Genomic DNA, 12,722 nt, shown 5'->3' with positions numbered 1-12,722 from the left:
TACTGTTCCACTACTTACAGTGGATACATCACCTTTCTGTATCATAATGTCTGATGTCATACTGTTCCAGTACTTGCAGTGGATACAACACCTTTCTGTGTCATAATGTCTGATGTCATACTGTTCCAGTACTTACAGTGGATACAACACCTTTCTGTGTCATAATGTTTGATGTCATACTGTTCCAGTATTTACAGTGGATACAACACCTTTGTGTATCATCATTTGTGGAGTAACAACATTTCAATACTTAAAGCAGTATGTGTTACAGTGTTACACATCATTAATAAGATCCTATTTCCATCTATGAGGTAGTTTATATCTAAAACACTGTGTTGTATACAGTAATTTGTCTACTGTGATGTACCATAATTCTATGTATCAGTAGAATGTTATGAAAATAATGTTCTAACTTCATGAGATAGGATCCTTCAAACCTTATGTCTTACTTCTGAGTTTCTTACTTCATTTCCATTTTCAACTAACAAATGACTACCAGTTCTCGTCAGGGATGAACCATGCTTTGCAAGTTCTAGTATTTCCTGCTCCAACCTATCCAACTGAGAATGTACTTCCACAGAATGTTCTTCACACATGTTTACTTGATTGTCTTGTTGCTCAGCTACTCTTTTTGAGGCAGAAAGCTATAGAGATTAATTTAAAAACAAACAATCCACATGGAATAAATAATAACAAAACAGTACACATATTTTCACTACATGTGCGGAGACTGAAGTGTAGTTATATAAATTAAAATTTTCTTATAAAATGTAAATCAGATGTTATTGTAACACACTTACTGGATCAAATGATTTAACATAATACAAATTTACAATTTTAAAGCTCCTATGTACAAACTGGTAAGGTTCTCAAATTTCAAATTCAGATATTATCTTATGATTTAAATTACAAAAAATATTACCTTAAGGTGCACATGTGAAAATAACCTAAGGGAACAAGGGCTTCTATAGAAGCCCAAGTTTCCAAAAGAGAAAGACCATCATAAGCAGTGAAAGAGGGAGAGAATTAACCTTTGAAAACTAATAGTTCCTTTGACCAATATGGAGAATGATGTGCCTTACCGACACAGAAGTTGAAAAACTATCCCTCAAGTGCATAGAGTACTGGGTTGAAAGAAGAAAGATTTCTTCCTATTGACAAATCAATCCCTCTCTTTGAGAAGCAACTCAGTGTACTAATGGGATGTCTGACAGGATAGAACTAATAGTAGCCAGTCATTCACATATTGATGGAACTGTAGAATGAGAATGAGTAAGTCAAGCAAAGTCCTTGGTCAAATCAACAGAATATGTAGGGTAAAGAGACCAGACCAAACAACAAGCATAGAATTGGTAAACTTAACCCTTGTGGACAAAATGAATGTAATTCAATGTGTTGGAAAAATAAAGCTGTGATGATACAGATCTGCAGATGTCCACCTTCATTATCCAAAGGCCCAACAAAAAGTGAGGAAAGTCAAGACACCTGTTGAGTCAGGTTAAAATCTATAACAGGAAGCCAGTCCTCAGTCTTCTTGAAAATGATGGATAACCTTGAATATAAAATCTGGGGAGGTATGACTGATAGATTCTATTACACCCTTGAGAAGAAGATCCTAAACTGCTTTGGAAAGACACTGATAAGAAACAAGATCTTAAGGAGGAGGAAAAGGGATGTGATTTAGGATAAAGGAAAGGGAGGTTAAGAAATTGAAGGGAAAGACCTTCTGACAAAAACTGAAGCACACAATAGACTTTAAATGAAATTGTTCCACAGATGCTAACACTCATCCAACTGTGCTCTGATCTTGTCAGAACCTACAGGATAATCACCAGTACCCATAAGAAGTGGTTGACCTGGAGATGATTATTCTGCCAGCTAGGAAAGAAGAACAGGAAAAACTGGAAAAGGAAGAATGCAGGAAAAGGATAAGGTAAATATATTAGAGACCAAACATGTAAGGAGAGGTGTTGATGAACATCCTCCTCCTGGACTACAAAGAGTAAGGAAGATCTCCAAAAACTGTTCTACATAAAAGAGGTGCTATATAAAGGCTCTATAGACATGTTGTGGATAAGTGCACATCAGTTAAAAGAGTATCCATATTCAGAAGATCACAACAATACAGCAGTGCAGTTGATGCGAAAGGACCAAGGAAGATAATCATGGTGGAATACATAAGAGAGCAAGCATCCTCTAAGAACCCCTTTGGGGATAGAAGAAAGCTGCAGACAGATAATTGGTGAAGATGACATACAAAGATTGGAAAACTAGGCTGTTTTATATCTCTATGAGGTATCAGGGTCAGAACTCCAAACATGAATTAAAGACTTTAAGGTTTGTAGATTGAAAAACAAATAATATAAACAATATTATGCCAAAGCATAATTATTTGAGGTAAGAAGGGGACAAGGCACACTAATCTGAGAATTTAACTGTGCCACAAATTGTTCAGCATGGACTCAAATATCTGGAAAGGGAGGGACAAACCAGGTGATCAGAGGAAGGGACGAAAGGTAAAAGGGAAGCAGAGGAGTCATATGATACAGGAGTTACCATATCAATGAAGGCTGAAAATGTTCTGGGAGAGTCTGCAAGGGTAAAATAGAATTGCACAGCAAAGGAAGAAGATGGAATATGGCTATCCAAGTCATCACCTTCTCATTCTGATTCACCAAGAATTGGAATACCTGCTCTTGGATCAGAGCGTATCACAAACCACATAATGAACTCCAATTCACTACAAATGCCATGTCCTAAGCTGAAAGTGTCAGGCCTGAGAAACTGCAAATTGATGTACAGAAGTCATTTTAACTAATGTGGTAGTAGGAGTAATTTGAAATTCAAAATTCATAACTCAATTTAGATGGTGTGACAAAAGTAACAACATACAATAACAAGCAAAACTTGAACATGACTTTACGTGACCTTGCATCTAAGAATGGCTTGTATTGATATTAACACTTTTGCTAATAAAGCAGAGAACAACGTTTCAACCTTTTTAGGTCATCTTCAGGTTAACAAAGAAAGAGTTTGGAACTGACCGTAGCCAGGTACATGTCTTAGGGACAAGAGTATAAACAAGTATGGGACTGTAGGGGACATTGCAGTTGGATGTTATGTTATTAATTAGAAAAGGTATAAAGGTGTTCCTTTATATTGGTTTAATTTTGGTTTTAGTTGCTGTATAAGTAGGGTTCTTTGATTTTGCATTTGTTTATATTTGTTTCCCTACTTAGTATCTAGGAGTTTTCTATGGTTATGTTGTGTTTGAGTTGCAGTGTTCACAAATGTCAAAATGTGTTTTTGTGTTCTTTGAATCTAGTTTCCATTTTTCTGCTTATTTCTCCAATGTAAGAGTCATAGTAGTTGTTTCATTGTATTCTATAAATTATGTTGGTGGTGTGTTTGTCAGCCTAGTTTTTACATAGCACGAACTTTAGTTTTGTACATAGTTTTTGAACAAATTTGGTGTTTGCTGGAATGTTATGTTTTGTGATACGTTTTTTCCAAATGTTGGTTATTTTTTTGCTGATGTCAATAAGGTATGCTACAGTATAAGGTTTTGTAGTTTGTTGTATCTTGGGATTTATTGTTGTTTGTCTTGGTGTGTGTATATAATTGTTTCCATAGTTTTTTGAGGAAATTTGTTGATATTGTTGAAGTATTGTTTTATTATCAATATCATTATAAGTTGTGTATTTGTGGAATATCCACCTCACATCATGCTGTCAAATTATGTTACCCACAAGCTATTCCGAGCTGCTCATGAAATATTATTATTTATTTTACCTAATTTAACCTTAACTAACCTAAAAGAATTTCTATTTTTACATTTTAATTAATTTTATAATAATAAATAAACATGAAACAAAAATAAAGTACTTACCCATGTCTTCTTTTTTTGCAGTCAACTGTCGATGACACTTAACCATACTTTTTAATGTTAATAACAATCATGTACAAAATATTTTAATTTAATTGAATAATACAACAAATAAAAACAGTCAATTTTCTCTAACTACTATAATTCTTCTGGCTTTCTACTATGTAACAAGAGCCATTCAAAATTTGTACAGAATAGTTATCTTTCCTGCGGGAATGAAGCTTGTACTACAAAAGAAACTGACAATTCTCTGTTTACAACACAATACAATATGTCATTTGATACATGAAAATACTCGGATTTCAATTAATTACAAATGATACAAAATTAAACATAAGTATCAACAAGTCCTGAAAGAGAAGATGTGACAGGTGGGTATGACACAGTTCTGATTTTCTATTTGTAAGTATCAACAAGTCCTGAAAGAGAAGATGTGACAGGTGGGTATGACACAGTTCTGATTTTCTATTTGTAAGTATCAACAAGTCCTGAAAGAGAAGATGTGACAGGTGGGTATGACACAGTTCTGATTTTCTATTTGTAAGTATCAACAAGTCCTGAAAGAGAAGATGTGACAGGTGGGTATGACACAGTTCTGATTTTCTATTTGTAAGTATCAACAAGTCCTGAAAGAGAAGATGTGACAGGTGGGTATGACACAGTTCTGATTTTCTATTTGTAAGTATCAACAAGTCCTGAAAGAGAAGATGTGACAGGTGGGTATGACACAGTTCTGATTTTCTATTTGTAAGTATCAACAAGTCCTGAAAGAGAAGATGTGACAGGTGGGTATGACACAGTTCTGATTTTCTATTTGTAAGTATCAACAAGTCCTGAAAGAGAAGATGTGACAGGTGGGTATGACACAGTTCTGATTTTCTATTTGTAAGTATCAACAAGTCCTGAAAGAGAAGATGTGACAGGTGGGTATGACACAGTTCTGATTTTCTATTTGTAAGTATCAACAAGTCCTGAAAGAGAAGATGTGACAGGTGGGTATGACACAGTTCTGATTTTCTATTTGTAAGTATCAACAAGTCCTGAAAGAGAAGATGTGACAGGTGGGTATGACACAGTTCTGATTTTCTATTTGTAAGTATCAACAAGTCCTGAAAGAGAAGATGTGACAGGTGGGTATGACACAGTTCTGATTTTCTATTTGATGGCTTTGTAACCCAACAAAATTGAAAGCTATAAAAATCATGGTTTGTCTGAACAACAATGACGTTTTAGTGAGTAATTTACGTTGAATTTCCTACATATTGGAGGGGTGGTGAATAAAACAGAGACAATGCGATGCCGAAAGAAAATTTGTTATACCTTTCTCACACCAGGGAATATTCAAGATTTTAAAAATAGCACCTTCTATGATTAAGTATTTCAGATGTATGCTATTTGAATATGGATTATTAGCTATTATTTTATACTCTACTGATTAGTATAACATATAAAAAAATTAGTTTAATAAAATTTTCAATATAAGCCACGAAGACCGCATGAATAATACCTGGGAAAATATAATTAACTTATGATTATCTTACACTGTTCATTCTCAAGTGAATATTCTGTCATGGTCTCCACTCTGAAATTAAGGTTATTACTTATGTTTTCAAAATTTGTAAATCACTTGATATTTGCTTTTCATCTTTAACACTTGTCTATTTTACACCATATTGTAACCATGATCATATATGTATTATAGTTCTAAAAACACTTAACATATATTCATATAATTTTACAAGCTTTCAATAAACATCAAGACTTTTGTATAAAAAAAATCACAATTTCAATTTATATAAGATATTTAAATAAATTTTTGAAATACTTAAAAAAGAGACTTATGTGTTGATTAAACACTATTTTAAAAATCTTACAAGTTTTCAATAAACATAAACACTTTTATATAAAAAAATAACTAAATAATTTTACTAAACATTTCTCCATTCTGGGAGTCAATGTTGACTGGTCCAAGTGTAAAACGATTTTCATGTTAATATTAAAATTACTTTTCTTAATATGATAATTCTAAAGATTCATTTGCATAATTCGTAAAACCTCCTACATAAATGTGATTTTTTTCAGTAAAACTTTATATTTTATCTGTCATTTACTATACTATATACAAGATTGTTCAACTATAACAGATTTGTTTCTATATGTTTGTTTTTCTTATGGCAAAGCCACATCATGCTATCTGCTGTGTCTACCGAGGAGTATCACACCCCTGATCTTAGCATTGTAAATCCATAGACTTACTGCTCTCCCAGCAAGGCACAATGTAAAAGGAAATCATAACTGTTTGTCCTAAGTAGTTTAAAACTTATAAAAATTCACTACTTTTCTGTTTTATTGCCCTATGAATTAACTGTGTTTAACTAATAATCCCACAACACAAATTGTAACTCATTTGATGTGCATGCAGCTCATGTAACATTAACTTGTTGGTCCTACATCAGACCTCAATCCATTGCCATCTAACCATCACAATCTTGACATGTGTAGTACATATTTACATATTAGATTTTTACCTAGTGGACCTATCTCAGCCCTCACCCAGATGTGAACTTCATAACCTTGTCGTCTATAGTACTTATTTATTTTGTGAATGTATCTCAGCCCCCATACCACTGTCAACTGATCTTTATAACCATGTAGTGTATTATACACAAACCTACCTCAGCACCTCCCTCACTGTCAAGTGTAAACTGGTTTCCACTAACAATTAGATTGGAGACTTGGATTTTTAGAATGTCTAATTCTCTTTCTATCTCAAGTAGTCGGAAGTTGAATTCAGCCAAGGTTTCCCTCCATTCTTCATCTGTTTGATCATCTACATGTAATTTTTCTGTGATAAGCACCTATACAAATTCATTTTTCAAATCATTCAGAAAAATACTTAAGTTATTATACATGAAACCATCAAAAGAACACGACATTTAAAGTAAAAGTTTTCAAAATATACTTAAATAATTGAAATATTTAGACATTTTGTGCAGATTAAATACTACTTTATAAATCTATAGCAGTGGAAATAATATAAATAAACTTAACCTACTGTTTTTAATTGCATATTCATTAATGTTAAATAAGCTTGAAAACAAAACACCATCTTCATCAGTAACGGTAATAAAACTGTCAGCATGTCTAATGAAAATAACATTCACAGTTAAAGACTTACAAGAATATAAAAACCTACTGTTTACTTTACCTTTACAGTTCAGATGAAGAACAGATATTACTCAATGGTTTTAGTATGACTTATCACGACCTCTGTATTTTAGTTTACAGATACTATTTGTTATATACCATAATTCTAAAACAACCTGTTCCAAACTACATTTCTAAAACAATCTGTTCCATACCATGATTTTAAACAACCTATTCCATACCATAATTCTGAACCATCTGTATATGGAAATACAAGAATGATTCAAAAGATGTTCAGCAAAAAGAATATGGTATTTCCAATTGGGATTATCTGCTTTCTTTAGATGGCTCAAGGAAAGGTTACAGGTGGGGATGGTAATAAGCCATGGTGGAATGGGCTGATCAGTCAAAACAGTAACATCATCTGATGACATTCTCAGTTCAGCCAGCTGTGCCCAGATATAAATGTCAAAAAGAAGAATGGAAGACCATCTATTCTGAAAAAGTACAGTCCAATGACAAAGAAAGGCACAACCTAGGATGCTGTGTTAAGGATCAAAGTTTTGAGGCATACTGCAAAGAAAGTTGCAAACAGCAGAGGGTAAGTGTATATTTTTCTTATAACAAAGCCACATCACACTATCTGCTGTGTCCACCAAGGGGAATTGACCCTCCTAATTTTAGTGTTGTAAATCCATAGATTTATCACTGTCCCAGCAAGGACACAGAGGGTAAGAAGAGGTTTGTGGAACTCATTATACAAACACTGGACTATAGAAGTGCAGAAAGGCCTTGTACAGAGCTGAAACTCCAGATCATAAATGGGTTCTAGCATTTTCAAGACTGAGTTTCTAGTAGAACCATAAACCTGAGACCCATAAGGCCAGTGTAGATCAAATGAGGGCATGATATATTTTGAGCACAGAACATTAATCTACTCTCAAAGAGGTAGAAGAGAGGACAAGGGGATATTCATTGCCTTCATAGACTTGTCTCTGCTTGACGTGAGGAATGACAATAAGCTTATGGCCAAAGATAAGCTCCAAGAAATATGCAGCAGGGGCCACAGAAAGGTCAATATCATCAAGATGAAGTTCAGGATGGGGGTGGGAACAGTCTTAGAGAAAGAAAGGATAAAATCATTTGCTGCAGTCCACTTCAACAAGAGATTGAGTGCAGTTTGAAATTGCTGCTCAATAAACCTCATGTTCAACGATCAACAAGAAATGTGGAAGAAAACCCACTTGTAGAGAAAAAATGGCTGGTAATGGGAAAATGTTTAACCTACACAAAATTGAAGACAAGAAAAATCAAAGAATCATTTTATATTAACACTATTAAACCTTCACAGAGATTCCAGGTTAGAGGTGAGTAACCTGTGGCTGCCATTGGTTGAATCTACAGGAAATCTCTCTTCCAATCAGAAAGTGATAATCCAACCAATTATAACATGCTCTCCACAATCTACTAGGACACGATAAAAAGACCATAAACATTTACACACACAATGATTTGAAGACCAAAGGCAGAAGACTTTCGAAACGTCATCCTCTACACTTGTGTCTCCACAACAGGCAGTTGCCGTCCATTCTATGAAGTTTCATCAGTTATTCCTTCAATGAAACAGCTTTAGCTAAGCATATTGGTCAACCTGTGTTACCAACAGCTATTCCTTCCATAAAACAGCTTTAGCTAAGCATATTGGTCAACCTGTGCTACCAACAGCTATTCCTTCCATAAAACAGCTTTAACTAAACATATTGGTCAATCTGTGTTACCAACAGCTATTCCTTCGATGAAACAGCTTTAGCTAAGCATATTGGTCAACCTGTGTTACCAACAGCTATTCCTTCCATAAAACAGCTTTAACTAAACATATTGGTCAACCTGTGTTACCAACAGCTATTCCTTCCATAAAACAGCTTTAACTAAACATATTGGTCAATCTGTGTTACCAACAGCTATTCCTTCCATAAAACAGCTTTAACTAAACATATTGGTCAACCTGTGTTACCAACAGCTATTCCTTCCATAAAACAGCTTTAACAAAACATATTGGTCAATCTGTGTTACCAACAGCTATTCCTTCCATAAAACAGCTTTAACTAAACATATTGGTCAACATGTGTTATCAACAGTTATTCCTCCTATAAAACAGCTTTAACTAAACATATTGGTCCACATGCATTATCAACAGTTTTAACTAAACATTTGCTCAACCTGTGTTATCAACGGTTATTCCTCTTATAAAACAGCTTTAACTAAACACAGGAAATTCACTTGATGTTGGTGGTGACACATTTCTGGGCCTAACACTCAAAACACAGGGAAACTTTGACAACGTCTTAATCATCTCTATGTGACTTTACACAGGTTATGTAGAAACTGTTTGGAAATTTGAAAATTCAGGTTTCCCTTTTTGATTGGCTTTAAGAAAACAACTAGTCCATTTAAAAGTAGCATCTCATACAGCTGTTATAACAGATGTTGATGAAATGGTCAACCTAGAAGTTATAAGATTCCCAATAACTAAGACCTCAACGCTTAGCCTCAGTTTTAAATATGGGCTTTAGCTAAAATGAGCAGTGTTTGTTGAAGCATGAATTTTCTTTGAAAATGTCAATGTAATATCTGTTTATCAACCTGAATATGTTAAGATAACCTAGATTATAATCAAAGACAAACAGTGAGTAACCATTAGAATAACTGGTTTACTTCTACCTGTTTCACTCCACAATAGCATCTGTGGATGATTATGCTAAAGAAAGAGCAGATTTGAAGTGGGGCTTATAAATAGAACAAACTAAAGATGACAATTCTTAAATGTGGATGAATAATTTAAGAAGTTAGTGTAAAAGTCAGAAGTAACAGTGTGATGAACGTTTAGACTAGTGTTGGTGTGTGTATGGTTAAGACAAAGAAAGGTATGTATATCCTAAAGCATCTATGTTAATTAAATAATCCACACAGTTAAACACCACACCATGGTAAAAAACTTATCCAACATAAACTTTGATGCAATTAAACAGAATGAAAAGTAGGAAAGGTAGGTGATTTAGTGTAAAGTATGTTTAATAAAATGGTACATTTGAAAGATAGAATGTTTAATAAAATGGTACATTTGAAAGATAGAATGTTTAATAAAATGGTACATTTGAAAGATAATGTTTAATAAAATGGTACATTTGAAAGATAGAATGTTTAATAAAATGGTACATTTCAAAGATAGAATATTTAATAAAATGGTACATTTGAAAGATAGAATGTTTAATAAAATGGTACATTTCAAAGGTAGTATGTTTAATAAAATGGTACATTTGAAAGATAGAATGTTTAATAAAATGGTACATTTGAAAGATAGAATGTTTAATAAAATGGTACATTTGAAAGATAATGTTTAATAAAATGGTACATTTGAAAGATAGAATGTTTAATAAAATGGTACATTTCAAAGATAGAATGTTTAATAAAATGGTACATTTGAAAGATAGAATGTTTAATAAAATGGTACATTTCAAAGGTAGTATGTTTAATAAAATGGTACATTTGAAAGATAGAATGTTTAATAAAATGGTACATTTGAAAGATAGAATGTTTAATAAAATGGTACATTTGAAAGATAGAATGTTTAATAAAATGGTACATTTGAAAGCTAGAATGTTTAATAAAATGGTACATTTCAAAGGTAAAATGTTTAATAAAATGGTACATTTGAAAGGTAGAATGTTTAATAAAATGGTACATTTCAAAGGTAGAATGTTTAATAAAATGGTACATTTCAAAAGTAGAATGTTTAATAAAATGGTACATTTCAAAAGTAGTATGTTTAATAAAATGGTACATTTGAAAGGTAGAATGTTTAATAAAATGGTACATTTGAAAGATAGAATGTTTAATAAAATGGTACATTTCAAAAATTGTATGTTTAATAAAATGGTACATTTGAAAGATAGAATGTTTAATAAAATGGCACATTTGAAAGGTAGAATGTTTAATAAAATGGTACATTTGAAAGATAGAATCTTTAATAAAATGGTACATTTGAAAGCTAGAATGTTTAATAAAATGGTACATTTCAAAGGTAGAATGTTTAATAAAATGGTACATTTAAAAGGTAGTATGTTTAATAAAATGGTACATTTAAAAGGTAGTATGTTTAATAAAATGGTACATTTGAAAGGTAGAATGTTTAATAAAATGGTACATTTGAAAGATAGAATGTTTAATAAAATGGTACATTTGAAAGATAGAATGTTTAATAAAATGGTACATTTGAAAGCTAGAATGTTTAATAAAATGGTACATTTGAAAGGTAGAATGTTTAATAAAATGGTACATTTGAAAGGTAGAATGTTTAATAAAATGGTACATTTGAAAGATAGAATGTTTAATAAAATGGTACATTTGAAAGCTAGAATGTTTAATAAAATGGTACATTTGAAAGCTAGAATGTTTATTAAAATGGTACATTTGAAAGGTAGAATGTTTAATAAAATGGTACATTTGAAAGCTAGAATGTTTAATAAAATGTTACATTTGAAAGCTAGAATGTTTAATAAAATGGTACATTTGAAAGCTAGAATGTTTAATAAAATGTTACATTTGAAAGCTAGAATGTTTAATAAAATGGTACATTTGAAAGATAGAATGTTTAATCAAATTGGTACATTTAAAAGGTAGTATGTTTAATAAAATGGTACATTTAAAAGGTAGTATGTTTAATAAAATGGTACATTTCAAAGGTAGTATGTTTAATAAAATGGTACATTTCAAAGGTAGAATGTTTAAGTTTGTGTTAAATGACATAAGGTGAGGATAAAGAACATTATGCATGATGAATAGCTACTATATTAATTAATAAAATAAATGTTCATAATATCATTAATGAACCCTATATGAAAAGTGACAAGATTCATAATTTTATACATTTTTTGTTAAAAATAAACTGTATATACTATAAAACTTTAAAATAAATGTGAATAAAGTAAAATCACTACTCAAAAGTTTTAATATTAGCATTTGAGCTCTCTCCATAAAGTCTTCCAAATTATGGCAAATTCTATCAACACAAATAAATATGGATCAACTTAGGGTACCATGAACATCCAGAATGTGACCATCAGCAAGTCCTGATAAGCACAAATGAAATATTCTGTTGCAAATGAGAATTCACAAAAGATCAGTGTCAAAAGCCATTCATGTGCCCAAGGCAACTGTGTATAATATAATTAAAAATTTAAAAAGTTGTGTGATACAATAGTTGTTTCCAGGACCTATTCCATTCAATTGTTGCATACTTCAAGCAAATAGAAAATGAAACAGGAATGCTATTCCAAGTCACTGGATGCAATTATTATAAATTTCTGTGTAACTGGACTGTTAAAGGGATGACAGGATTATGCTGTCCTTATACTTTAGCTGGATTATGAAGAGTGATTGTTTTGGACATGACACCCTTACAATACACCATCTGGCATTGAACCTTGGACTGCAGAGGTATTACCATCAGATAAAGTATGATTAAATGTGACAATATGTAATATAATAAAATGGTAAAGCTCAAAAATCATATTAATGTATCACAGTCAACCTTTGCAGTTTATGCATACAACAAAACTAGAACAGTGAAAGACTGTAGCCAACTCACATTTCTTTAAAAATATTACTAACTTACACATCTAACAATAAT

At 32.1% G+C, this 12,722-nt stretch overlaps 1 protein-coding gene across 1 annotated transcript in view; it reads right to left on the bottom strand.

Moving 5' to 3' along the window:
- LOC143236560 (uncharacterized) overlaps window positions 1-12,722 on the bottom strand; it is a 64,637-nt gene that overhangs the window by 46,092 nt on the left and 5,823 nt on the right. The window contains exons 3-4 of the mRNA XM_076474863.1: window positions 6,562-6,744; window positions 450-644 (exon numbers count right to left, since the gene is read on the bottom strand). Coding sequence (XP_076330978.1) covers window positions 450-644; window positions 6,562-6,744 — 378 coding nt within the window. The remainder of the gene's footprint in view (window positions 1-449; window positions 645-6,561; window positions 6,745-12,722) is intronic.

Source organism: Tachypleus tridentatus, chromosome 13, assembly GCF_004210375.1.
Source record: "Tachypleus tridentatus isolate NWPU-2018 chromosome 13, ASM421037v1, whole genome shotgun sequence".
Lineage (NCBI taxonomy): Eukaryota > Metazoa > Arthropoda > Merostomata > Xiphosura > Limulidae > Tachypleus > Tachypleus tridentatus.
The sequence above is the reverse complement of the archived record's forward strand: the minus strand, read 5'-3'. Positions and strand labels throughout refer to the sequence as shown.